Source organism: Bos grunniens, chromosome 1, assembly GCF_055505025.1.
Source record: "Bos grunniens cultivar Pamir isolate PY7600 chromosome 1, Bosgru_T2T1.0, whole genome shotgun sequence".
In the NCBI taxonomy this organism is placed as follows: Eukaryota; Metazoa; Chordata; class Mammalia; order Artiodactyla; family Bovidae; genus Bos; species Bos grunniens.
In genome coordinates, this window is record NC_141165.1 from 12,771,237 (window position 1) to 12,798,191 (window position 26,955).

General features: G+C 55.4%; 1 protein-coding gene across 2 annotated transcripts in view; it reads left to right on the forward strand.

The window, feature by feature from the left end:
• ITGB2 (integrin subunit beta 2) overlaps positions 1 to 25,923 on the forward strand; it is a 29,546-nt gene extending 3,623 nt beyond the window's left edge. Inside the window, exons 2-16 of one of the 2 annotated variants that reach the window (XM_086326655.1) lie at positions 8,548 to 8,608; positions 8,945 to 9,033; positions 13,828 to 14,008; positions 14,990 to 15,160; positions 15,320 to 15,561; positions 16,380 to 16,535; positions 17,485 to 17,580; positions 19,317 to 19,406; positions 20,112 to 20,252; positions 21,959 to 22,146; positions 22,228 to 22,472; positions 22,649 to 22,868; positions 23,052 to 23,254; positions 25,105 to 25,271; positions 25,458 to 25,923. In XM_086326655.1, coding sequence (XP_086182781.1) covers positions 8,551 to 8,608; positions 8,945 to 9,033; positions 13,828 to 14,008; positions 14,990 to 15,160; positions 15,320 to 15,561; positions 16,380 to 16,535; positions 17,485 to 17,580; positions 19,317 to 19,406; positions 20,112 to 20,252; positions 21,959 to 22,146; positions 22,228 to 22,472; positions 22,649 to 22,868; positions 23,052 to 23,254; positions 25,105 to 25,271; positions 25,458 to 25,520 — 2,310 coding nt within the window. In that variant the 5' untranslated portion in view covers positions 8,548 to 8,550 and the 3' untranslated portion in view covers positions 25,521 to 25,923. Of the gene's footprint in view, positions 1 to 8,543; positions 8,609 to 8,944; positions 9,034 to 13,827; positions 14,009 to 14,989; positions 15,161 to 15,319; positions 15,562 to 16,379; positions 16,536 to 17,484; positions 17,581 to 19,316; positions 19,407 to 20,111; positions 20,253 to 21,958; positions 22,147 to 22,227; positions 22,473 to 22,648; positions 22,869 to 23,051; positions 23,255 to 25,104; positions 25,272 to 25,457 lie in introns of both variants that reach the window. The other variant, XM_086326740.1, reaches the window with a different exon arrangement.
• Positions 25,924 to 26,955: the final 1,032 nt, after the last annotated feature.

The following is a 26,955-nucleotide window of genomic DNA, read 5'->3' on the forward strand; positions in this document are numbered from 1 at the left end:
ACGAATTGAGGCTGTGGGTGTCAGTGGCAGCCAGGCCCACAGGGGGCTGCTGTGGGCATCACCCAGCCCTGGTCCTCTGGGACCTGGGGTCCTGAGTGACTGTCCAGGCAGGGACCACGCCCGCTGCCTGAGGCTCCCCCTGAAGACTGGCCGTGCCTGCCGTGGTCAGGTCGCTGTGGCCCAGGCCTTCACGGCCTCCGCCCTCTGCCCACGGGTCACCACAGAGCCCACAGTGTGGGGTCAGATTCCTGGGTGCTCAGATCTGGCCAGTCTGCAATGCAGAGACCTTCACACCCACGCGGCCTGATTCCACCACTCTGGAAGCTTCCAGGGGAGGGTCGTCCGGGGGAGTTGTGCCCTGGGCTATAGCTAGGAGTAGCTGGAAGTGTTCCCTGGCTGGATGAGGAGTAAGTCAGGGACTGAGGCCAGCTTCCTTGACGGGCGAGACCTCAGCAGGGCCAGGGCTCCTGCCTGAGGGGCCTCCCCAAGCATGGGGCACGGTCCTCTTCCAGTGCCCCGAGGGCGGGGACACACAGAACGGCAGCCCAGCGGGACCAGTGCTCCCACCCATCTGTGGTTTTACTTTGTAAACATGTTTATTCGTATCTGGTTACAAAAGACGAAAAGTAAACGCTTTATAGTTAGTTGCAAGTTGGAACCGTTCAACAGTGTTCTGGAGGCCCTTGTTGAATATCTAGTGACGAAAATCCACCAATTCATTTTTTTTTAATATTTATTTTTATTTTGCCGTGCCAGTTCTTAGTTGCAGCAAGCAAACTCTTAGTTGTGGCCTGTGGGATCTAGTTCCCTGACCAGGGATTGAACCCGGGCCCCCTGCACTGGGAGCACGGAGTCTTAGCCACTGGACCACCAGGGAAGCCCCCAGTTCATTTTCTAAACAGCATGGATGTGGCTGTGCATTGGCTTTGCAGTGGTGAGGGTTTCAGGGTGATGGGAATTTGGGGGAGGGACAGAGGTGTGGCGCACCACAAGGGCTTGGCAGAAGTCAAAATCCTAGGATCGAGAACAGTGCCAGAGACCAGACAGGTAGCACTTGTTCTGAGAATGAGTGAATGAGTGACCGAGTTGGGAGCCGGCGTCCCAGCAGAGAGTCACTTGCCCTCAGTCTGTGGACTGAGGACTGCCCTCTGTCCGCACTGGGGACAGAAAAACTGACCACTTTGGGAACCCAGAGATATTTTAAAGCAATGCATCGAGCACCACAGAATTGAAATTTTCTTAAATGTATGAATTTTTAAAAAATCAGTTTATATGTTTATTGTAGCAGTTTGAAAAATACAAACTGGGATAATGAAGAAAATTGAAAACACTTGCAATGCCACCATCCAGCAGAAACGGCCTAGTTTGGTTATTGTTCACTTACTTTTTTTTCACACAGCAACATTTTATTGGAAAAATTGAGCTGGACTCACCGTTCACACATTTTCCCTCTGTGTAGGTTCCACTCGTGAGCATCACAGTTGTTAAAAACAGTGTCCAGCTTGATAACTAGACCAGGAATCTAGGTACTTTGATTGGAATACCTGATTATCATCCAGAGCAGCCTTTTCAAATGTTTGAGAACAAGTTTCATTTCTTCTCTTCTGCATTTTGTGTTTACAACAGACTTTTCTATGGGGTATTTGCCTTTTTGCTTTTATTCCTGAGATTTCCTTAGACACAAAAATTACCATTCACCTTCTGCATGAGACAAATACTGAATGTTTTCATCTACTCAATTTTTTATCTACAAACTTTGTTTTTAGAGTCAGTCTTCTTTTTTATTTAATTTGTTGAAGTGTAGTTGATTTACACTGATGCAGGTGCACAGAAAATTGATTCTGTATATATATATACATTCTTTTCCAGTTTCTTTTCTATTATGCGTGTGTACGGGCATGCTAAGTTGCTTCAGTCGTGTCCAGCCCTGTGCAACCCTATGGACCTTAGCTTGCCAGGCTTCTCTGTCCATGGGATTCTCCAGGCAACAATACTAAAGAGGGTTGCCATTTCCTTCTCCTTCCCATTATAGGTTATAGGTTATTACAGACATTGAATATGGTTCCCTTCCCTGTTCTCTACAGTAGGTCCTTCTTATTTACCTATTTTATATATAGTAGTGTGTAAATGTTTGGAGAAGGCAATGGCACCCTACTCTAGTACTCTTGCCTGGAAAATCCCATGGATGGAGGAGCCCGCAACTTCACTTTCACTTTTCACTTTCATGCATTGGAGAAGGAAATGGCAACCCACTCCATTGTTCTTGCTTGGAGAATCCCAGGGATGTCGGAGCCTGGTGGGCTGCCATCTATGGGGTCGCACAGAGTCGGACATGACTGAAGTGACTTAGCAGCAGCAACAGTGTGTAAATGTTAATCCCAAACTCCTAATTTATCCTTTCCCACTCTCTCCCCTTTGGTAACCAGAAGTTTGTTTTCTATGTCTGTGAATATGTTTCTGTTTTGTAAATTAATTCATTTGTACCAATTTTCAGATTCTACATATAAGTGATATGATATGGTTTCATATCATTTGTCTTTCTCTTTTTGACTTACTTCATTCAAATGACAATCTCTAGATCTATCCATATTGCTGCAAATGGCATTATATCATGCTTTTTACAGCTGAGTAATGTTGTTGTTCAGTCACTCAGTCGGGTCTGATTCTTTCTGACCCCATGGACTGCAGCACAACAGGCTTCCCTGTCCTTCACCATCTCCTGGAGCTTGCTCAAACTCATGTTCATTGAGTCAGTGATGCCATCCAACCATCTCATCCTCTGTCATCCCCTTCCCCTCCTGCCTTCTATCTTTCTCAGCTTCAGGGTCTTTCTTAATGAGTCAATTCTTCGGGTTAGATGGCCAAAGTATTGTAGCTTCAGCTTCAGCATCAGTCCTTCCAATGAATATTCAGGCTTGATTTCCTTTAGGATTGACTGGTTGGATCTCCTTGCAGTCCAAGGGACTCTCAAGAGTCTTCTCCAACACCACAGTTCAAAAGCAGCATTTCTTCAGCTCTCAGCCTTCTTGATGGTCCAACTCTCACATGCATACATGACCACTGGAAAAACCATAGCTTTGACCATATGGACCTTTGTTGGCAAAGTAATGTCTCTGCTTTTTAATACGCTGTCTAGGTTGGTCATAGCTTTTCTTCCAAGGAGCAACTGTCTTTTAATTTCATGGCTGCAGTCACCATCTGCAGTGATTTTGGAGCCCAAGAAAATAAAGTCTGTCACTGTTTCTATTGTTTCCCCATCTATATGCCATGAAGTGATGGGACTGGATACCATGATCTTCGTTTTTTGAATGTTTTTTTAAGCCAGCTTTTTCACTCTCCTCTTTCACCTTCATCAAGAGGCTCTTTAGTTCTTCTTCGATTTCTGCCATAAGGGTGATATCATCTGCATATCTGAGGTTATTGACATTTCTCCAGGCAAACTTTTCTCCTGGCTGAGTAATATTCCATCATATATATATACCAAATCTTCTTTGTCCATTCCTCTATTGATGGACATTTAGGTCGCTTCCATGTCCTGGCTACTGTAAACAGCACTGCAATAAACAACTGGGATGTGTCTTTTCAAATTAGGGTTTTCGTCTCAGAGTCTATCTTCTAACAGCTTCTCCCTTAGTTTTTATGCTCAGCATCCTTACTCTGAAATACGCAGTCTCTCATTCCTTTAATCGTTTCATTTCCTGCACCTGGGCTGACCTGGCCCATGATGTGAAGGGGGCGCATCTCCCCAGGAACGTGCTCTGCCCTGCACCTTCCAAGGCCAGAGTCCTGCTGCTCACTTCTCTCTCCTGGCCATTGGTCTGAGGTTCAGGGCGGCACCAACTCTGTCCCAAAGCTTCTAGATGAGTTTCAGAGGCCACTGCCCAGCTGGCAGCCACCTTGCCCCTTCCCTTTCTAAGCTCCCTGGCACCTGCCACACACACTCTCTTCCAGATGACACCTACTGGATTGCTTTTTCCAAAGAAATGGGTTTCGGTGTAATTATCAGTTGCAGCTTTTGCATTTGTTTTCAGACTCTCCAGCTTCTTCTATTGTCTGTTTCCTCCCTCCCTCACCTCACTTCCTAAGCCCTTGGCTCTTTCTCTCGCCTTGAGCTCTCTGTCCTGCAGGTGTGCGTCATCACTCCTTTTCATCTGGCACAAAGCCACCCAGGCCCTTAGGCTTCTGTCTCTGCAGGGACAGAGGTTTTCACCATGTTGATCAGTGAGCACTGTGCGCTCTCCTTTCTGACGTGTCTGTAAACATTAAACTTGATTTCCTCTTGAACTCAAGCGATGTTGAGCAGAGTGCCTTAAAGGTTCCAATTAGCAACTGTGTGGGGGGGCATCAATTTTTTTTTCCATTTGGCCAGAAAATATGGCCCTGAAAATTTCTGCAATGGACAGTGAATTGAGCAGTGGTGAACGTGTATGGTGGGTTTTCATGGGCCTGAGAATGTGTGGGTTTGGAGAATCGGTGGGTGGTTTCCTCCTCTTCCCTGGTCTCTCTGAAACTCTAAGTCCTGGAGTGGAGGTGGGGGTTCAAGCCTCTGTTGCAATCTGCTTCTGTCCAATTCTTTCTTGTCTTTACATAAAGCAGACACAACTACATCTTAACTTTGTCTTTTTGGTTTTAAAGGTTGATACCTGTTTAAAGGTTGATATAAACACTTTTTCTACATGAAAGAGGCTTGAATCCTCACCTCCCAGGGTGCATCTGGACACTGCCTTCTCCTCTTGTAACCTCCCCAGGGCGCTTCTGTTCCTCGTCACTTACTGGCCATGCCTCTGGGTTTATGGCAGGCTCTGATGGCAGTCAGAGGGGCCTCATCTAGGGGTCTGCACTTTGGCAGAGGCTTTGTCTTTGACAGGAAGCTGATCTGACATCAGCTCGCCCTGCCTCGGATGTGGGCCTCCCACTGCCTCTTGCTCAAACTTTTCTCCCTTTGTTGATGTTTCCTCTTTTTCTTGTCTTTTACCAAATATGAACTATGGGGTTTTGTGGCGTGTGTGGGGTTTGAAAGGAATAGATTCAGTTTTTCTTTTGAGTCTCAGTCCCTGAAGCTCAGAGCTCTGTTCACTGTGAAGGGTAATCCTCAGGGCGCCCGGGGTCTCCAGATGAACCACTTCTGTGGCTGCACTCAGTTGCGCCAGCGCCCCCCTGCTGGGCAAGGGCAAGCTCAAGGGTGACTCTGATGCAAAATCCTTGCCAGTGGCAGTGGGTTGGGCGGTGGGGGTGGGGTGGGGGTGGCCTTGGGTTTCTGAACCTGCCTGGACTTGGGGTTTTGCACCTTGAGTCCTGGTGCTGGGCTGCCCTTTGATCTGAGGAGCGTGCAGTGCAGCCTTCAGGCTGGCACATCATCAGGGAGGCACCACACACCTGGGCTCGGGTGGCCGGCTGGAGCGCCTCCTCCTTGCTCTTGGACCAGCTGTCCCAGCTGAGTCAGCGCCCCAAGTACATGAGGGCTCTTCAAGCTGGTCCAGGCCTGCAAGCCCCTCCAGGCACACAGAGAGCTGAGGCACAGCGTGTCGCTGGGGGACCCGGACTGACACTGACCTGAGCCATCGGCACCCAGAGGGGTCTCAGTCTGCAAAGCCCCGTGATGCTGGTTTCAGGCATCAAGGCTCTGGTAGCCAGTCCTGGCCGCGGGGCACGGGTGCTGTGACCTCTGCCTGCAGCTGAGCACAGGGCTGGCTGCAGGCCCTGCCTCTGCTCCCGGCTGGCCGCCCTCAGCTCCCAGAGCTGCCGTGTGTCCAGGTGTCCTGTCCCTGAGGGGCTGTGGACACCGGGGCCAGGCTGGAGCCATTGGCAGAGGCTGTCCCAATGCTTGAGTGAGGAAGCGAGTGGGGACGACACTTGTGGGGACAGACCACCCCCCCTACTAGCTTCCTGCGGTCAAGGGAAGGACCTGCGGCCTGTGGGTTGTCTTGCCTAACCGAGGTACACTCCCTTCCCTCCAGGTGGCAGGGGCTCCAGGGGTACCACTCCAGCTGTGATCGGCTCCCCTCCCCTCTCCCCACCCCTCGCCATCCCCCCTGTGTGGGAGGGGCTCCAGCTGTGAGCAGCTCAGGGTCCGCAGCCTGGTGCTGAGGGGCCTTAGCTTCCATAGGCCAGGAAGGCCAGGATGGGGTTACCTGCCAGCTGACCCTTTGGGGTTCCATCTGTGGCCACAGGAACAAGCATGGAGAGCTGGGGTTATAGCCCCCCTACTAGGCCACATGCATGGTTGGGGCACTTGGGATGCGGGGTTCCCCTCCTCTAGTTGGAGCCACTTCTGGCTCAGATGTGGGGTGCTCTCCTGAGGCCGCCCGGATCTGGCAGTGCCCTGGTCAGCTGAGGTCATGGGCACACACTGGCCCGACAGGCCACCCGGCTGTGGAACCTGAAAGGACTGGGAGAACTCTGGGGCAACTCCGGGCTTTCACAAATGGGTGGGCATGCAGTGAACTGAAACCTTCTTCCTAGTTCCACTCTGTGACCCTGGAGGCCAGAGCAGGGCATGAGTTCTGCTTTTGACCCGAACAGGAAGGATCCACGGTTCCATTTTGACATTTCTAGCTCCTGATTGTAATTTTGGCAGGGACCAGGGAGCAAGGTCCCTCTGAAAAGACAGCAGGGTGAGGCTGGGTGGAACTCAAAAGGACTGGGAATTCCCAGGGGCACCCTGGGGTCCTCCCCCACCCAGAGCCCCTGGTACACATGCAGAGGTTATGGGAGAGCAGAGGCTCGGGCACGACCCACCCCACGGGCACCCAGAGCCCACAGGCCACAGCAGGGGCCACAGCAGGGACCACGTGGCCGGCCACACAAGCACACCTTGGGCCGGAGCCTCTGCGGGCCCAGATCTGGGACCCCGAGGCCACCGTGCTGGCCAACACCATCAGCAGTGCACTGGGCAAGGTATTCAGGGCGAGCCTGTTCATCTTGGTTTGATCTTGGTTTCTGATAAAACACAGCCACTTCCTGTCCGCTGCCTCTGGTTTGCTGGCTTCTCAGCACTCTCTCCACTCTCTTAGATTAAAAGGCCGCAGCCCTACAGGTTTCTCAGACCTGGGGGCTCATGTGCCCAGGAAGCCCTGCCATCCCTCCTGGAAGCTAAGTTAGAGGAGGTCTGTCACTTTGGGCCGGATCTGGGTCCCTGGGACACTTCCAGGGAGGGGGTGGGCAGCAACTCCCTGAGGGCGGAGCCAGCTGGCTGGGTCCCTCGCAGCAGGCAGTGGGTTTGAAGGTGCTGCCTCCACCTCCAAGACCCAATGCCAGAACCAGCATACCAGCCTCCCGCCCCGCCCCCGCCACAGTGCCTGGGGAGCATCAGGACCAGTCAGTGATGACCCAACGCCCGGTCCAGGCCTCACTCCAGGTGCTGGGTTTCTAAGGACAGCAGGTGCGGAATAAGAAAAACACAATGGCAGTGGCCTACAGCTGGTGGCTGCAGGTAAGGCAGGTGGTGGCTCTGCAGGACTGTGTGCTGGCCACTAGCCCAAGCTCAAGTGCCCGACGCAGAGTGAGGCCAGACAAACCGAAACACCTTGGAGCAGCGAAAAGCTTACTGCAGGGCCGAGCAAAGAGATTGTGGCTCAGGCCCCACCCCCAAATCCCCGAGCTCCTCGAAGATTTCGACAAAGCATTTTTAAAGCCAAAAGGAGGGAGGGGGCTTAGCAGAGTATGTGATCAGTTTGTGTCCAGTTCTCTGATTGGTTGATGATGAGGTAATAGGGCAGGATCACAGGGGTTAACATTATCAGTCCTCAGGATCCAGTAGGTCCCGGGGCCGTGTGTTCATGGTCATCATTCAGTCAGCTTCTTCTGTTTGGTGGGGATTTTAGCTTCTGTAAAACAACCTAGGAAATGTATCTCAGAGACTGTTATCTAGGTACTTCAGGGAGAAACTAAAGCTTCTGTGACTGCCACATGGCTGAATTACTGTTTAAATTCTTAGCAGTTCTCCCGGCCCAACTGCCGCTGTTACTACACATTCACATCCTTTGATCATAATTCCCCAGCCAGGCCTGGGAGACCACAGCTTTTCTGTAAACAAGAGGCAAGCAGAGGATGGGGTGGGCAGGGCCTGTCCAGTCACACCTCCTCGCCCTGGGGGCAGGCGTCCAGCAGGCAGCCAGCACAATCCTGGTTCTGCCTCCTGCCAGGAGGCCTGGGCACACCGAGTCTCTGCTCCAAGCTCAGCTCAATTCGCTGAGGACTCAGGGCCACAAAGGTGACACAGGGCCCTGACCCAGAGCCTGCCACCCCTCAGGCACACCTGTGTGGTGTGTGCGTGTGTGTGTGTGTATGTGTGTCACTGGCAGGAGGCCCACTCCCTGCTCACCCTTGGAGGTCAGGATGGCTCAGCGGAGTGGAGCACATGACCAGCTCAGGCCTCCTCCCCTGCTGGTCACACAGCCTGGGTGAGGGGGTAAGGGAGACTGACCTGTGTGGGCCCCACCCCACCGCTGAGCAGCCCTCAGCAGCAGGGACTGGGCCTCCCAACTCTGTGTCTCCAGGCCCAGAGTCTGGGGTCTGAAGCTATGTCACTGCCTCTTCCCTCCTCAGGACATGCTGCGCCAGCGCCCCCAGCTGCTGCTCCTAGCGGGCCTGCTTGCCCTCCAGTCCGGTGAGTCCCACGGGGGTGGCTCCTCCCGGGAACAGCGGGACCCACCCTCGCACCCTCCTGGGCGGGGCCTTAGGAAAGGCCCTGCTCTGCCCTCCCCTGCCCCTCTACCTGGGGCTGACCTGGGCCCCACCCCACTGAAGACAGCATCCCGTGGGCCCTGGTTTCCTCCCTGCTTCCTGATCCTCCCATTGGCCCTCGTTCTCCACCACCCCTGCCTGCGGGCTTGGTCATCCATTCACAGCCCCCAGCCCCTCACTGTTGCCCTTGGAAGGCCCGCCATCTCTGGGAGAGGGGGGTCGACCGGTGCCGGCTCACCAGCCCGTGTCTCTCTCCCAGTCCTGTCCCAGGAGTGCACCAAGTACAAGGTCAGCACCTGCCGGGACTGCATCGAGTCGGGCCCCGGCTGCGCCTGGTGCCAGAAACTGGTAAGAGCCTCGCTGAATGGTGTCAGCCACCCTGAGGGTCCTCTCACCCAGCCTGCCCTTCCCTTCTTCCCTCCTCCTGGGCTGGAGCCCCTTCTCTGCCTCTGAAACTGCCGGCCCCCAGAAGCACTATCACTCTGCTTCCCAGTGGGGCAGGAGCAGGCCAGGGACGCAGCGTTGTCAGAGAGGCAGACAGACAGGCAGACACAGTGGTGTCCCCAGACAGCCTGGCAGAGGCAGATCTAAGTGAAACCACTGGGTCGGACCAGGTGCAGCTCGTTGGGCCCTGGAGGCAGGAGCCCTGGGCAAGACAAGGAAGAGATACGTGTGGGCAGAGCTGCTGCAGCCCCGGTTCCCTGTTAGCCATCCACTCCCAGAACCGGGAGGAGTGGGGAAGCTCCCTACTGGGTCCTGAACTCTCTGCTGTCCTTACTTCATGTTTTACTTGCAAGACCCTCTGGGGAAAAAGGCAAAGGCCCAGGACAGCCAGGATGTAGGGGAACTCCACCTCCTCCTGGGGAGGACCCCTTCCCTGGGGACCCCCGAGATACTGACCATTCCCTCCTCCTGGAGATCCCTGAGGTTCAGACACTGCAGGTCTGTTTGGAAACACATGCGTGCACACACATTATTATTTTTTCTCAATTGTTTGAGAGTAGGTTGCAGACACGAGCCCCTTTGTCCCTTAAGGTTTCCAGGGACTTTCTCAAAAACAAGGTATTTACTTACAAAACCACAATGCATTTATCAAAGCCTGGAAATTTAACACAGTACTTTACTCTGATCAAATTTACACAGCTCGGGGCTTCACTGGTGGCCCAGTGGTTAAGAGTCCACCTGTCAATGCAGGGGACACAGATTCAATCCCTGGTCTGGGAAAATCCCACAGGCCGTGGAGCAACGAAGCCCCTGCACCACAGTTACTGAAGCCCATGCCCAGCGAAGGCCCAGTGTAGCCAAAATAATAAATAAGTAAAATAAATAAAAAGACAAATTTACACACCTTGTACAAATTTTGCCAATTGTTCCAATAATGTCTTTGCTATCATCCCTGCCTCACTGATCAATATTATAATCCAGGATTGCACATTGCATTCGAATGTCTCTTTATCTCCTCAAACCTGGAACTTTCCTCAGATTTCTTTGTCTTTCACATCCTTGACATTCCTCAAGAGTTTAGAACAGCAGTTCTGCAGAATGTCCCTCGTGTGGGTTTGTCTGGCGTTCCCTCTGACACAGCCTGGGGTGGGCCTTTCAGCAGGAACCCCCAGGGCTCCGGCTGTCATTCTGTCCTAGTACGGGCGATGACAGCCTAGACCACTCAGCTGAGGGAATCATCTGCCAGACTCTCCACGGTGATGCCAGTATTTCCCCTTTGCAATTAGTAAGTAATTTGTGGGGAGATGCTCTGAAGCCAGGAAGCACTCTGCTTCCCTTGTAGCCTACACCCACTCACTCTAGTGTCCATTGGTTGATGGGAGCCTGAATCAGTTATCACTGGGATGGTTGCAGAATGGTGACATTCCTGTTCATGACTCCCTCCAATGCCTCCTAATGTAAGAGGAATATTTCCTTCCTGCACTCTCCCTCTCTCTTTCTCATTGGTGTGGACCCATAGATGTTTCTGTTACTCCGTAGCTTATGTGGTATCACTTTCACTTTGTCATTTTGAAGCTCAAATTGTTCCCCATTTGGCCATGGGAGCCCTGGGGCTAGCCCTGTGCCCGACTAGCACACCCCAGCATCACTTCCTGAGCTCTCTCTCTGGAATCAGCAGGCGCTCCTGGCCCCTTGGCACTTGCCTGGCCACCACCAGGGGGTTCCTGGTTCCCTTCATGAGAAGCCAGGCTCCCAACATCCACAATACATTTCCACATTTCCTCCTCCTTTGACTCTGGGGAAGTGGTTACAGAGTTGCTACCACAGCACTGCAGGGAGGAGATGGGTGTGGTCTGCGTGCTCTTCTGCGGGAGAGCAGTCACAGTCCAGCTTGCAAAGTCCCTCCTCAGGGTGGGTTTCTCCCTTCCCTCCTGTGAGCTTCTGGTTTGCATCTGAAATGCAGTTAGGCTAAATTGCTTCTGAGCAGATTCCATTTTAGGGATTTTTTCCCCTCCCCATTCCTGTTAATTTTATTTCCCTAACACTTAAAGTGGGCTTCCCAGCTGACTCAGTGGTAAAGAATCTGCCTGCCAACACGGGAGATGCAAGAGATGCAGGTTCCATCCCTGGATCAAGAAGATCCCCTGGAGGAGGAAATGGCAACCCACTCCAGTATTCTTACCTGGAGAACCCCATGGACAGAGAAGCCTGGCGGGCTAGAGCCCATAAGGTCGCAAAGAGTCAGACTCGACTGAGCCAGTAAGCAGCTCGCAGGCACGCAGCAGTAAAATCTTTAATAGGGTTTCAAAAGTGAAGCCAGTACAGAGGCAGCTCAGGAAGCACCACCCCTCTAGTGGCCACGCCCCTTTAGTCTGGCCCTGCCCCCCAGCTCTCTGGCCTCCTTGTTGGTTGTTCAGGGGCTCGGCCATGTCTGACTCTGTGACCCCATGAACTGCAGCACAACAGGCTTCCCTGTCCTTCACCATCTCCCAGAGCTTGCTCAAACTCATGTCCATTGAGTCTGTGATGCCATCCAACCATCTCATCCTTTGTCGCCCCCTTCTCCTCCTGCCCTCAATCTTTCCCAGCATCAGGGTCTTTTCAAATGAGTCAGCTCTCCGCATCAGGTGGCCAAAGTATTGGAGTTTCAGCTTCATCATCAGTCCCTCCAATGAACACCCAGGACTGATCTCCTTTAGGATGGACCTGTTGGATCTCCTTGCAGTCCAAGGGACTCTCAAGAGTCTTCTCCAGTATCATAGTTCAAAAGCATCAATTCTTCAGCTCTCAGCCTTCTTGATGGTCCAACTCTCACATCCATACATGACTACTGGGAAAACCATACTTTGACTATACACAACTTTGTCAGCAAAGTAATGTCTCTGTTTTTTAATATGCTGTCTAGTCATAGCTTTTCTTCTAAGGAGCAAGTGTCTTTTAATTTCATGGCTGCAGTCACCATCTGCAGTGATTTTGGAGCCCAAGAAAATAAAGACTGTCACTGTTTCCCCATCTATTTGCCATGAACTGATGGGACTGGATGCTATGATCTTAGTTTTCTGAATGTTGAATTTTAAGCCAACTTTTTCACTCTCCTCTTTCACCTTCATCAAGAGGCTCTTTAGTTCTTCCTCACTTTCTGCCATAAGGGTGGTGTCATCTGCATATCTGAGGTTATGATATTTCTCCCGGCAATCTTGATTCCAGCTTGTGCTTCCTCCAGCCCGGCATTTCGCATGATGTATTCTGCATATAAGTTAAATAAGCAGGGTGACAATATACAGCCTTGACATACTCCTTTTCCAATTTGCAACTAGTCTGTTGTTCCATGACTGGTCCTAACTGTTGCTTCTTGACCTGCATACAAACTTCTTAGGAGGCAGGTAAGGTGGCCTGGTATTCTCATCTCTTTAAGAATTTTCCATAGTTTTTTGTGATCCATAGAGTCAAAGGCTTTAGTGTAGTCAATGAAGCAAAAGTAGATGTTTTTCTGGAACTCTCTTGCTTTTTCTATGATCCAAGGTATGTTCACAATTTGATCTCTGGTTCCTCTGCCTTTTCTAAATCCAGCTTGAAGATCTGGAAGTTCTCAGTTCATGTACTGTTGAAGCATAGCTTGGAGGATTTGTAGCATTACTTTGCTGGCGTGGGCTGCTGCTGCTGCTGCTCCTAATTCGCTTCAGTCGTGTCCGACTCTGTGCAACCCCACAGACGGCAGCCCACCAGGCTCCCCCGTCCCTGGGATTCTCCAGGCAAGAACACTGGAGTGGGTTGCCATTTCCTTCTCCAATGCATGAAAGTGAAAAGTGAAAGTGAGGTCGCTCAGTCGTGTCCGACCCTTAGCGACCCCATGGACTGCAGCCTACCAGGCTCCTCCATCCATGGGAGTTTCCAGGCAAGAGTACTGGAGTGGGGTGCCATTGCCTTCTCCATGCTAGCGTGTGAGATGAGTGCAGTTGTGCAGTAGTTTGAACAGTCATTGGCATTGCCTTTTGGGATTGGAATAAAAACTGACCTTCTCCAGTTCTGTGGCCACTGCTGAGTTTTCCAAATTTGCCAGCATGTTGAGTGCCTCTTATCAGGCCTGTCTGGTTGTTATCCCCTAGTCTCCCTCTGTGGGAGGAAGCCAGATCCACCAACGCGGCCCCTTGGCTCTCCCTGCTGCAGCGACATCCAGGGGGCCTTCATGGGGGCAGGGTGGTCATGAGGAAAGTGCCCTGGACCCAGGACCCCCACGCTGCCCCCTGTCTTTTCCTTCTGATCTACTTGGCCCAGAGCCCTGGCCTCTATTCCGGGTTCCTGGGGTGCCCGGGCATTAACTGGTAGGCCAAGAGGGGCACCCGCGTTCCCTCAGGAGAGAGCCACTCCCTGCCAGCAAGGCACTGCTGAGGAAGGGGTTGAAAACCTGGGCCAGCTGCTCGATGGGCCGTGGAGGGTACCCATGGGTCTGCCTGGAGCTGAGATGCTGGCCCTGAGCTGCTTCCACTGCTGGAGGCTGTGGGGAGAAGCCCGCTGGCGCCAGGCTCCCCTGCGACCCCGAGCCTTGTGAAGAGGCTGCCCAGGCCCCCCACCCCCGCCCCGCCCCCCAGGGACCTCTTCCTGAACAGTGGAGCAGATGAGGGGGTCAGCTTGGCACAGCACCCACAGCATGGGCTCCCATATTTCCTCTGTGCTACCCCTGACCCCTGCCTCCCCCAGAACTTCACAGGGCAAGGGGAGCCCGACTCCATTCGCTGTGACACACGAGCGGAGCTGCTGTCAAAGGGCTGCCCAGCTGATGACATCATGGAACCCAAGAGCCTCGCTGAGACCCGGGACAGCCAGGCGGGCAGTCGGAAGCAGCTGTCCCCACAGGAAGTGACGCTCTACCTGAGACCAGGTAGGCTTGGCTGGCTAGAGGTGGGCCGGCCCTAATGGCGCGTGTATCCATGTGTCCCTGCCCCAGGAGGACGTCCCCAACGCCCCATCTGCAGCTGGTGCCTAGTCTCGCTTTTAGCGCTGAGTTCTGCGTCCTAAAAAAAAGGGAGAATAAACCATCTGGAAAACACTCCTTATCCCTCTCTCAGAAGATGAGGTATTTTTTGGCTGAGTGAAGGCTCTGATAAGGCCTGTAAACTAGGAACCCAAGTAAACCTTTGAATCAATGTTGCCCACCTGACTTAACCACAGACCCAGGTATAGGACACAGCTCTCTGTTAGCACTCCAAGAAACATCCTTCAGGAAGGTGGCTTGGTGGAACAGCAGGGGGTTATGGTGGACGGCCCTGGGCAGGGCTGGGGTAGCCACATGGGGGAGCTGATGCTGGAAGGTGGGCTGGCAGAGGGGACTTGATGGTCATGGATTTGTCGAGCACCAGGCATCTACCTGAGAGCTGGGGACACAGGCTATTTGTATTGACAAGGAAAGAAGTCGTTACAAGTGCAGGTGGTGATTAAGATGACGAGGAGCAGAAACTAGGGCAGCTGGGATTGAGGAAGTGGGGGGGGCTGTCCCCAGGATGGCCAGGGAGCCCTTTTGGGCCCTGGCAGGTTTGCTTAGCAGCTGGTGGTAGAGAAGGCCTTACCAGGGAGACCCAGAGAGATCCAGGTAGAACTGAATCTTAACAGTGCTGGATAAACAATGACCACTTCTTATATCTTCTTGTATCCAGCACATCTTGTATCCAGATGGTCTTCTATGTCAGAACGTGTGCTTTGCCTGAAATCGGAATCTGAATAGGCGTCCTGCATCCTATCCACCAGCCTCAGAGAATGGGGGAGTCCTGAGGGTTCTGAGGCCTGCAAGAGGCATCAGTGCCCCCGAACCCCCCCCACCCCCAGACCAGGTGGTACACCCTGACTCTCTCCCAAATCCTGGCAGGTCAGGCAGTTGCGTTCAACGTGACCTTCCGGAGGGCCAAGGGCTACCCCATCGACCTGTACTACCTGATGGACCTCTCCTACTCCATGGTGGATGACCTCGTCAACGTCAAGAAGCTGGGGGGTGACCTGCTCCGGGCCCTCAATGGCATCACCGAGTCGGGCCGCATTGGTGAGGCAGCTACTCCATCTTCCCCTGAAACCCCAAGCCCCGGTCCCAGGCACCTCTGCACCTCTGCACCCCAAGGGCAGGGCGCCAGGGCCCTCCCCACATGCCGGGCCTTCCTACCCCTCTCTGGTAAGAGGCTCATGGCCCCTCACTGTCCCCCAGGTTTCGGGTCCTTCGTGGACAAGACGGTGCTCCCCTTCGTCAACACGCACCCCGAGAAGCTGCGGAACCCCTGCCCCAACAAGGAGAAGGAGTGCCAGCCCCCGTTCGCCTTCAGGCACGTGTTGAAGCTCACTGACAACTCCAAACAGTTCGAGACAGAAGTCGGGAAGCAGCTGATCTCGGGGAATCTGGACGCCCCTGAGGGTGGGCTGGACGCCATGATGCAGGTGGCCGCGTGCCCGGTGAGGCTCCGTCCTGAGCAAACCTTCTGAAGCCCAAATAAGAGGAAATGACCCTGGAAAGCAAGACCCCTTTGCCACCCGATCCTGGTAGTCCCCCTACTTCCAGAGCCCCTCAGAGAATAAGGTCATCCTGGCCAGGCTCGCCCACAGTTATGTGGTTTCAGTGTCAGTGCCGGCCACTCCCCGGCCACTGCTGACCCCTCCCACGTGGTCCTGTGCTGCGCTGTATCTGTGACGTCAGTGTTACAGCGCGTCGATCCTGTTTAGCCACGCAGTCCTGTCGCCTTCACAGATGGGATCCCAGCCCTCCAGGTGCTCTGGTCCCTGGGCACACCGCCCTGCCTCATGGACCCAGACTTTCACGTCTGTGTGATTATCATGGTTCATGACGAGTGCTGCTGACGTGCCCGCCTCCATCACCCCCTCACCCCAGTGCCCATGGCCGCTTTTCTGCGTTGGCAGTGCTTTTCCACTGAGATAAACATTTCTAAGTATTTTTTCTTCTGAGCTGACTGGGCATGGAGGATGCAGTGTTCAGATGTGCATTCCTATCCCCTTGGCGTCCCACACCCGCCCAGGCATCGGGGAGGCTGTCACCCTGCAGACACTTCTCGGGTTCCCCTGAGCGCTGGAATCTGCAGCAGACACAGGACCCTGAGTTGAGCAGCTGAGGCCTTCTGTGCTCCCCGTGCTCCCTAGAAAACCCAGGTGTTGGGGGCACACAAGGCCCCCATAGCAAGCTCAGCCTTGGCTCCTGCAGTCTGTGGGGGCCCCACTGGGGAAACCGAGGCAGGTCATTCCCACCGTCTCTTTGTCAGGAGGAAATCGGCTGGCGCAATGTCACCAGGCTGCTGGTGTTCGCCACGGACGATGGGTTCCACTTTGCGGGCGATGGAAAGCTGGGTGCCATCCTCACCCCCAATGACGGCCGCTGCCACCTGGAAGACAACCTGTACAAAAGCAGCAACGAATTTGTGAGTTCAGCATCCTGGGTGGGAGGTGGGAGGGTGTGGGTCTGCCCCAGGGCAGCGGGGGTGCAGGCTCACTCCCAGCCCAGAGTCCAGAGGGGCGAGAAGGGGCCCTCGCTCCCAGGGAGGTGCTTTGATGGCACCGAGAGGGTAGAATTCCCTGGTCTGCTGGCATTGTAATCCCTGGAGCTGCAGAGGATTTCAGAGATGGGACCCTTGGGGCCCTCCACCTGCAGCCTGCAGACTTGAGGCGGGAGGTGGTGGTGGCAGCTCTCAGGGGCCCACCGACTGGGACAGGATGAATGTGACATCTGAGGTTCCTGTGAGCTTCTGTCTGAAATTGTACATGAGACAGCTATGAAAATAGGTGCCACTGTGCTGTTCCCCACTGGCTGAGCAGATGAAGAATCCACCTGCAAGGCAGGAGACACAGGAGACACGGGTTCGATCCTTGGGTTGGGAGGATCCCCTGGAGGAGGAAATTGCAACCCACTCTGGTATTCTTGCCGGGAGAATCCCATGGACAGAGAAGCCTGGCGGCCTACAGTCTATGGGGTCACACAGAGTTGGACACGACTGAGTGACTACGCATGCTGGCGTGCAGCGTCTGTGATCTCTGCCCTACAGCTCAGACACAGCGAGGTGCTGCTCACTCATCTCCACGCTGAGGGTCTGTGAGCCGTTACTTGCCACTGGACTTCTTTTTTGGTGCATTGATCAAGAAGCACACCACAACTTTTAATATTTTCTTGAGTGTATTTCAGTATTGTCCATTTCCCTACTAATCCCACTCTCTTATGTGTTTGCAAACATCACTGGGAACAGCCCCATCACAGCACAAGCAGGGCGGAGCCTCTGCACTCTGGGCAGTCACTTCTGCCTGTAGGGGCTGACGGGTGGCCTGGATGGCTTGTCCCCAGCCTCAGGGCTATCTGACTGGGGGTCTCCTCTCTAGGACTACCCATCGGTGGGCCAGCTGGCACACAAACTGGCAGAAAGCAACATCCAGCCCATCTTTGCAGTAACCAAGAAGATGGTGAAAACGTACGAGGTAAGTGGGCTTGAGGCAGGACAAAGTGTTGCAGCTCAAGAGTGACAAAATCTGGGGTGATCAGACTGAGTGCTGCTTCTGCACTGGGTGTGCTGGCCAAGGCCATGTGGGCGGCCCCAGACAGTGAGCACTGTGGAGGGAGGAGCTGACAGGTCCCTGTGGCTCAGTGATCGTGGTTTTGCTACAACATAGCAAACCCTTTGAGTCTGCAGGTCCCATTCTTCACATCAGGAAAAGTTCCTTGTTTTGTGTCCAAGTACATTTGCACATCAGCACTTCTCCCCTCTGCCCGTCACTGGAGGGCTGTTTTACTTGCTGTCTTGTGTTTTCGCTGCTGGGCTCAGCGTGGCGGCCTCTGGCTGTGATGGGCTGGGGGCGCCTCCTGGCCCCTCTCCTCCTCTAAGTCCCAGGCTCCTTCCTCTTGCTTGTGACCTGCTGTGCCTGTGCGGGACACTTGCAGGCCCGACGGTGGGACCAGCCACACCTGCCGTCAGCATTCGGGGCCCCACCTCGGGCACAGGATGCAGGGGGCATCCAGGGAGGAGGGACAAGTGGCCAGGGTGGGTGCAGTGGCAAGGGGGTGCAGCTGAGAGACCACTGCCCCACAAGTTGCCTGAGCACCGGCAGGTCAGGACCTCCAGTCACCACGTCCCCAACCGTATTACCGGATGCGACAGTCTCTCCTCACCGAGTGGCAGCATGGGTCCCAGCACACTCGTGTCCCAGAAGGCAGTGTGGTGAGAGGGCAGGAGCTGGAGATGGAATACATGGACCCCGGACCCTGCTCTCCAACAGTAAGGGCGAGGCCCCGGGCAGTCACAGGCCTCGCTGAGTCTCAGCTTCCTGACCCCCATTCCTGGAGCTCCTGGGGGGTTCTAGGAGGCCCAGGGTCTGTGTGGACAGTTTACGCAGGACCCTCCTCAGTACATGTTTCTGCTCTGAGTGGAGAGCAGGTGGCTTGGAGGACTTCCCGAGCCCCAGCGGGGTCCTGAGCTAGGAGCTAGGAGCATCACCTGCTCGGTGATGGAGGCCCAAGGTGGGTGGCCAGGTTGTGATGATCCTCGTAAGCCACAAATGGAGGGGACTGGACTCCATTCAAGGGCATCACAGCAGGGTTGGGGGCAGGGACATGGCCCAGCCCTCGGCTCTGCAAGATAAACTGATGGTGTAATTTCCTGTGAAAGATAAGCTAAGCGGGAGAGAGGCGGCGGCAGAGGGCACAGATGGTCCTGGAGGCTGGCCCCAGGCTTGCCTGCATGACCCGGTGCTCCGGCCTGCCTACGAAGAGGTGTACCTGGACTGGATGTGGCCCTGCCTGCCAGAGTCAACTGGCACGCTGTTGTTTAACGCAGCCATTGTTGAAATTATGTCAGCTCATTCACACGCTCGGTACACGTCGCTTCCTGACTTCATGCCACATTTTACGATGACCCGTGCCCTTGGTTTGTTTGTGCCTGTCACATCTGCGAGGTGGGGCGGGCCCCTAGCTGTGGCACGTCTTCCCGGCTCTGCTTTCAGTGACCAGCTTGAAATAACCAGGGGGAAGTAGTTTTACCAAGCAAATGTCTGCCCACACAACACTGACCATGCACACAGTAAGAAGTCAAGTGGGGGGTTGTCTGGGCCATCTCACCAGCACGAAGGAAACCCTCAGGGGTGTTACAGAACTGGGTGGACCCTGAGGAGTCTTCAGCCCCATGGTTCTGGCCACGGCTACCTGTGTTCTGCCCTGACAGAAGCTGACAGAGATCATCCCCAAGTCTGCAGTCGGGGAGCTGTCTGAAGATTCCAGGAACGTGGTGGAGCTTATCAAGAATGCCTACAATGTGAGTCACCCGGGCAGTCAGCAAAGATGGGGTCCCCACCGCAGGTCAACAGGAGGGTGATCTGATGCGGAGAGCCTCGGCCTTGTCTGGGCCACCCTCGGGCGCCTCCACTGGGGAGCAATGTCCTCCCTGGTTAATGGCGCAGTAGGTGCCACCCCAGGCCCTCCTGCACTTGGCTGGAGCATGAGCGTCAAGCCCTCTTACAGCCGCAGGGCCTGAGGGCCTCACGGGCTCAGCTTGCTGGGCACACCAGGAAGCGCTGGCGGCACTGGGTGAATTCGGAGCCCTGTGGGGGAGCTCCGTCTGCTGCTCCTGCCCTGTTGGAGCCCTAAGCCCCAGCAGGCCCTCCCAAACTCCAGATGCTGTCTGGGAGGGGCTGTCTCACCTCTCTGTCTACCTTTATGTCTCTCTGTTTTTCTCTCTCTGTGTCTGTCTCTCTCATTCACTTAAACAGTTTTTCCAGCTCCTGCCCTGTGCCAGGCACTGGGGTTTCAGTGGTGAGTGGACAGTTGAGCCCCTCTTCTCATGGGGCTGGGGCCTGTCTCCACGTCCGTACCCTCCACTGGCCTGTCTTGAGGGGCGTGACGTGGGTGACCTGGCACCCACAGAGCTCTCCATGGATGTGTGGTGGGTGGCGGGGGAGGTGAGAGGCATGCCAGCCATGGCCTGGAAGATGAGTCTGATGGCACCACTGTCTCCCCACAGAAACTGTCCTCCAGAGTCTTCCTGGATCACAGCACCCTCCCTGACACCCTGAAAGTCACCTACGACTCCTTCTGCAGTAACGGGAAATCGCAGGTGGACCAGCCCAGAGGGGACTGCGACGGCGTCCAGATCAACGTCCCGGTGAGGCTCCCTCCCAGCCTCTGGAAGGGGTTCCCCTTGGACAGCAAGAGGGTGTGCCCTGGCCAATGGCCTACCAGGGATCAGCTAAGAGGTTGGGCCTGTCCACCTTCGGTCCAGTTCCTTCCTTTTAAAATCCACAAACGCTGTGGCCTGATGTGGACAGACCCCAGCGCCCCCTGGTGGCAAATGCTGGGCATAGCACCACACGCCTAAAAAGGGCATTCCTTCCCCTCTGGGCATCTGCTTTGGTTTGATTTTCCTGATTTTTGTGGTTTTGTTTATTGTTATTATTGTTATGAATTTATTTATTTGGCTGCGTCAGATCTTTGTTGTGGCACATGGGCTCTCCAGTTGTGGTGAGCGGGCTTAGTTGCCCCTTGGCATGTGGGATCTTAGTTCCCCAACCTGGGATGGAACCCAAGTCCCCTGCATTGGAAGGCAGATTCTCAACCCCTGGACCACCAGGGAAGTCCCTGTTTTTTGACAAAGACATTAAAGCAGGGGCCACACAGATGATTACAAGCAGGCAGTGAGTTGTTTCTCTAATAGTTTAAATTTGTCATGACCAGGAATGATTCAACGTTTCCTCTCACCAGCTGTGAATTAATATTCAGCAAAATACTTCCTTTTATTTCTGAATGACATTGAAATTCTTTCAAATATGTGACTTACTAAGTGCATGTGAACTTTGACTGAAATCTCTGCCCCTCTTACTGGGGGATCCATACCCGAATGTACTCAGTGTTGACTGCCTGACTCCTCCCTGATGTTTCTGCTCTGTCTTCATGTACTGGGTGGAGACTCACTTACGTTGACCGGCAGTGAGGCTGAGCGGGTGCTCCCTGAAGCTCCCTGAGGGCTGAGCAGCAGAGCAGTGTGTGTGTGTGGTGGGGTGGGGTGGGGGTGGGGGTGGGGCTCTGTGCTGCCAGCTCAGTTCTTCTGGGGCATTCAGGCTCAAGATACACCTTCACATGCAGAATCTAGGACTTCCTATGGTATTCTGACATCTTAGCCTCCGGGCTTCAGGACAAAATACCTGGAGAAAATATACATCATTTATTAATACGAAGTCACTTTAAAATCCCTTTAATTGCCAGTCCAGGTTCGATGCATGATGCTGGATGCTTGGGGCTGGTGCACTGGGACAGCCCAGAGGGATGGTATGGGGAGGGAGGAGGGAGGAGGGTTCGGGATGGGGAACACATGTATACCTGTGGCGGATTCATTTTGATATTTGCAAAACTAATACAATTATGTAAAGTTTAAAAATAAAATAAAATTGGAGAGAAAAAAAAATAAATAAAGATATCTGAAAAAAAAAATAAATAAAATCCCTTTAAGAGATGCATGATTAAAAGAATTCTAAAGACACCTCCGCGCAAGTCCAGGCCACCTGAGGATGGAGGGTGGGGGGAGCTGGGTGGGGGTGCATGTTCCAGCATGTCCGAGTTTACAGCTCTCATCTTCTCCCTCATCTCCCTTCCTGAGCCCTGGAGCCACCTGGAATGTCCCTGTCCTTCCCCTCTCCCACCGCGATCCACTCCTTCCCTGGCCCAGCAGAGGCAGCACCCTACCAGCCTGGTAGCAGAGGGTGGTGGCCCTTCCCCTTCTAGGCTGTGCCCTTGTTCATGCTGCCCAGAGGAGATCAGAGCAGGGTCATGAGCCTGGGGTCCCATGCTCACCTGAGCTCTACGTTCCCATGACAGATCACCTTCCAGGTGAAGGTCACAGCCACCGAGTGCATCCAGCAGCAGTCCTTCACCATCCGGGCGCTGGGCTTCACGGACACGGTGACCGTGCGGGTCCTCCCCCAGTGCGAGTGCCAATGCCGGGACGCCAGCAGGGACGGCAGCATCTGCGGCGGCAGAGGCTCGATGGAGTGCGGCGTCTGCAGGTGAGGCCTCCGCCCCGCCCCCGGCGCAGGCGCCCGGAAGCAGGGTGCGCTCCGGAGGGCTCTGACCCCGCATTCCCGCAGGTGTGACGCCGGCTACATCGGGAAGAACTGCGAGTGCCAGACGCAGGGCCGGAGCAGCCAGGAGCTGGAGGGCAGCTGCCGCAAGGACAACAGCTCCATCATCTGCTCGGGGCTGGGGGACTGCATCTGCGGGCAGTGCGTGTGCCACACGAGCGACGTGCCCAACAAGAAGATCTACGGCCAGTTCTGCGAGTGCGACAACGTCAACTGCGAACGCTACGACGGCCAAGTCTGCGGGGGCGAAAGTGAGTGCTGGGGGGCCGCGGGACAGAGCCTCGGCCGCATGGGGCCGGGGGCTTTGGCCAGGGCGGGGCTCGGGAGGGACTGAGTCCGAGGCGGCTTTGTCTTCCAGGGCGGGGATGGGGTCCGGAGCGGGCCGGGGCTGGGGCGGGACTGAGTCCGCGGCCGCGCTGTCTTCCAGAGAGGGGGCTCTGCTTCTGCGGCACCTGCAGGTGCGACGAGCAGTATGAGGGTTCGGCATGCCAGTGCCTCAAGTCCACTCAGGGCTGCCTCAACTTGGACGGCGTCGAGTGCAGCGGCCGCGGCCGATGCCGCTGCAATGTGTGCCAGTGCGACCCCGGCTACCAGCCGCCCCTGTGCAGCGAGTGCCCGGGCTGCCCCGTGCCCTGCGCGGGCTTCGCGTGAGTGTCCGCCGCCCCGCCGGGCTCGCACCTCCTTGCGGATGGGGAGAACCACTGCCCGGCCCCGGGCGCGGGGCGGGGGCGCGGGCGGCCCGCCCTCCCCAGAAGGCCCTGCACAGACCCGCCGCTCCCGGCGGCCACTCCTCCCAACCCCGCCCGCGCTCACGCCCCGGCTCCCCGCAGCCCCTGCACAGAGTGCCTGAAGTTCGACAAGGGCCCCTTCGCCAAGAACTGCAGCGCAGCGTGCGGGCAGACGAAGCTGCTGTCCAGCCCGGTGCCCGGCCGCAAGTGCAAGGAGCGCGACTCCGAGGGCTGCTGGATGACCTACACCCTGGTGCAGCGCGACGGGCGGGACAGATACGACGTGCACGTGGACGACATGCTCGGTGAGCCCGGGGTGGGGGTGGGGGTGTCGGGAAGAGTCCCCTCCGCGCCCCTACTCTCCACCCCGGGGCCCTGCATCTCTCAACCCGCCCCCGCCGCACCCCCACCATACCCCGCCCCCACCTCATCTCTCAGCCCGCCCACGTCGTTGTGGGCGGTGGGCTGTCCCACAGTAGAGCTTCCCCAAGCCGAGCGGGTCCTGAGAGCCAGGCGGAGGGGATCGTGGGGACCTCCAGACCCAAGTCCAGCCCTTGCCCTGGAGGGGCCTGCAGAGCTGCTGCTCTCTTCCCCAGATGCCCACTACCCTCCAGTCACCCGGCTCTGCCCAGGACCCAGAGACCAGCGCAGTCTTCATAGGTCCCCCCATGACACAGTCTGGGGACATATGAGCAGGTTCTGAGGGGCAAAGACTCCAGCGGGGCCTGTTTCTGAGGTCAGAGGTCAGAAGGTATCTCTAAGGAGGACAGTTGCAGATAGTTGGAGAAGGTTTCAGGTGCTGGGCTGGGCACTTACTGGACCCCTGAGAGTCCAGGGGAGCCTTAGGTCTTTTCCCAGACATAAAAGGAGGCTGCCAACAGCTTTCAGAGGAGCTTTCAGAAGCCGGACACACACCTGGGAAGGGCCACAGCCCGGCCCAGGCACTGAGCAGGGCTGGGTTGGGGCCCTGGGGGCGGCGTGGACAGAGCCTGCTCTGGAATGTAACTCTGGGCAGGATCGAAAGGGACAGGTGATGAGTGGGGGCAGAGGGTGGGTCAGTTTCAAGGAGGTACATTGAGTGATGATGACATTTTGAGATGGAGGGACTTAGAACAACAGACCCCTGAGGGAATGAGTGTAAGGGTTGGAGCAGCAGCACCCAGAGCCATCTGGACACCAGATCTGAGTACCCCACCCTTCCCACTCAGAGAGGCTGAGGGTACGAGCACAGGCTTCCAGGCCAGCCTCCAGGGTGACCGCAGCAGACATGTGACAGCTGTCCACCCAGGTTCTTGCAAGACTGGGATCTGCTCCCGCTCTCCCTCCCCAGGAAAGGACCCCCAGAAGGCATGTGGGGCCCAGTCCATTGTGTATCCCCAGGGCTGCAGAGCCCAGCCTGCTGGGGTAGATGGCTCTCCCTGGGTTTTCAGAGCAGATGTGCCGTCAGGTCTGGATTGGGGCAGCTGTGGCTACGGTGTTTAGTCTCTAAGGACATGAGGCTCCCTGGAAAGGCCAGGGTGATGAACGAGGGAGCACCACGGACTCCGGTGCCCTCAGCCAGGCAGACGGGGGGGCTTGCACCAAGTGCGGTGCCACCACGGACTCCGGTGCCCTCAGCCAGGCAGACAGGGAGGGGCTTGCACCAAGTGCGGTGCTTCTGTCGGCAGCCGGAGGGGGGCTTGCACCAAGTTCGGTGCCTTTGTCGGCAGCCAAAGTGGGCATGTGGCAGTCCAGAGACCCCCACCTGAGCTCAGCAGGAGGCTGGGTGCAGCCCCCTTGGGCCCTGGGACCCTGCCTCCCATTCCCAAGGCTGCTGCTGTGAGTCTCCCCGGGAATGCTTGCATGAGGAGAGTCCCCCCTAAACTCTGATACAGTGTGGTCTGGGTGGGAGGCCAGAGTCTGGCCCTGGTTTCTGGCAATCCGGGCCCCCCTTTCCTTCTCTGTAAACAAGGGCCCTCTCGACTTCATTGGGAACCGCGGAGCCTGGCCTTGTGCTCAGCTCTGGGCTCTCCTGGGCTGGGGGCCGGGGCCAGGGCTGGTTTGCTTACTACCTGCCACAGAGATCTGGCAGTGGGACCTGGACACCGTGCAGGGACAGGGCTGACACCCGGGGCCTGGGAGCCGGGGCAGCCTTGACACCACATGTGTGCCCTAGAGTGTGTGAAGGGCCCCAACATCGCTGCCATCGTGGGGGGCACCGTGGGGGGCGTCGTGCTCGTCGGCATCCTCCTGCTGGTCATCTGGAAGGCCCTGACACACCTGAGCGACCTCAGGGAGTACCATCGCTTCGAGAAGGAGAAGCTCAAGTCCCAGTGGAACAACGTGAGTGGCCTCAGGGTCCCTGCGAAGGCCCACCTCCTACCCTCCAAGCCAAGGCGTCCCCACGGGCGTGTGCGCCTGCCCCACCCCCGCCCCTGAACCTCGTCCACCCCCAGTGGACACTGTTGTGGCCCAGAGCCCAGCGCCTTCCTCCCTGTGCTGACAAGCCACGTTTGCTTTTCTCACCAGGATAACCCTCTTTTCAAGAGTGCCACCACGACAGTCATGAACCCTAAGTTTGCCGAGAGTTAGGGGTGCCCGGTGAAGACAAGGCCTTCTGCACCACCCAGATGGGAACACCCCCTCTCCACGTCCCCTCCAGCAGGCTGACCGTGACCCCGCTGCCTCGTGGACGTGGCTGACAACTTCACCGTTAACCAAAAATGCACTGCTTTTTCTGCCCCAGAATGATGGGCGTGGCCAGGTTATTCTATGGGCTCATGGTAAGGGCCAGCCTACCCCTTCTGATATGAATGACTTTTGATAGCAAGTCAGAGAAGGAATTGCCTACATTTTGTATGGTTACACACAGGTCCTTTGTAAAAATTAGCACAGCAGTCTGATGAAGAATTATTTATGTGTGAACTTCTCAGGGTATGAAGTTACATCCCCTTGGTTATGCTGCCCCCAATCAATAAAAAAAAAATCAATAAAATCTTCTTGTGCAGAAGCTTTCATGGGAGCCAGGCTCTGCTCCTCTGCCACTGCACTCTGAGGGTCCGTGTGGCCTCTGGGCCAGGGCATGGGGTTCTCTTTTTCTCCTTCCTCATCTGTGGCCCATGCAAGCCTCTCTCTGTCCCTACCTGGGTCCCCCTCAAAAGCTGCTTTGAGAAGGAGCAGACCCCCACAAGGGGGTCCCATTGTGGAGCCTGAGTAGGGCTGAGGCAAGATGGGAAAGTGGGCGTCTGTCCCCCTCTCCACTGTCTACACCTGTTCTCGGCTAATGATGGGACAGAGTTTGAGTGTGTTTCTTGTGGGCTGTTTTCTAGAGTGACCTGGAGGTCACGTTGATCCGATGTGTGATGACAGCAGAGGGAAGGTCCCACCGTGATCACTGAGACCTGTGTGTATCTGCCAGTCTCAGTACGCTTGGTATGGGTCAGGGTCCAGGTGTGGCCAGTGAGAGCCCGTGAGGATGGGACAGTCCTTGGATCCCCAAGGAAGGGCCGTACTCCCGTAAACTAAGATTTTCTGGGACTTCTCTGGTCACGGAGTTGGGAGTCTGCCTGCCAGTGCAGGGGACACGGGTTCCTTCCCTGCTCCAGGAAGATCCCACATGCCAAAGGGCAGCTGAGCCCGTGCACCGCAACTACTGAAGCCTGGTCACCCTAGAGCCTGTGCAACAAGAGAAGCAAGCTCACTGCAGAGAGAGAGCAGCCCCTGCTCAGGGCAACCAGAGAAAGCCCTTGGGCAGCAACAACGACCCAGCACAGCCAAAAATGAAAAACAGCAAAAAAAATACATCCTCTGAAACCCGGCTGGTGCTGGCTCTCTTCATGTTACACAGGCCTAAGAGAGGCAGACAGATGTTGAGTATGGAGTGCATGTTTGTGATATATATTCAAATGCCTAGACATAGTTTCAGATGAAATTTGTCCTTATTTTTCCCTAAAATATATAATTCTTTATTAAAACCCCAGCATAATGCTTTGTTAAAAAGAACATCCTGTTTATTCAAACAGCACTT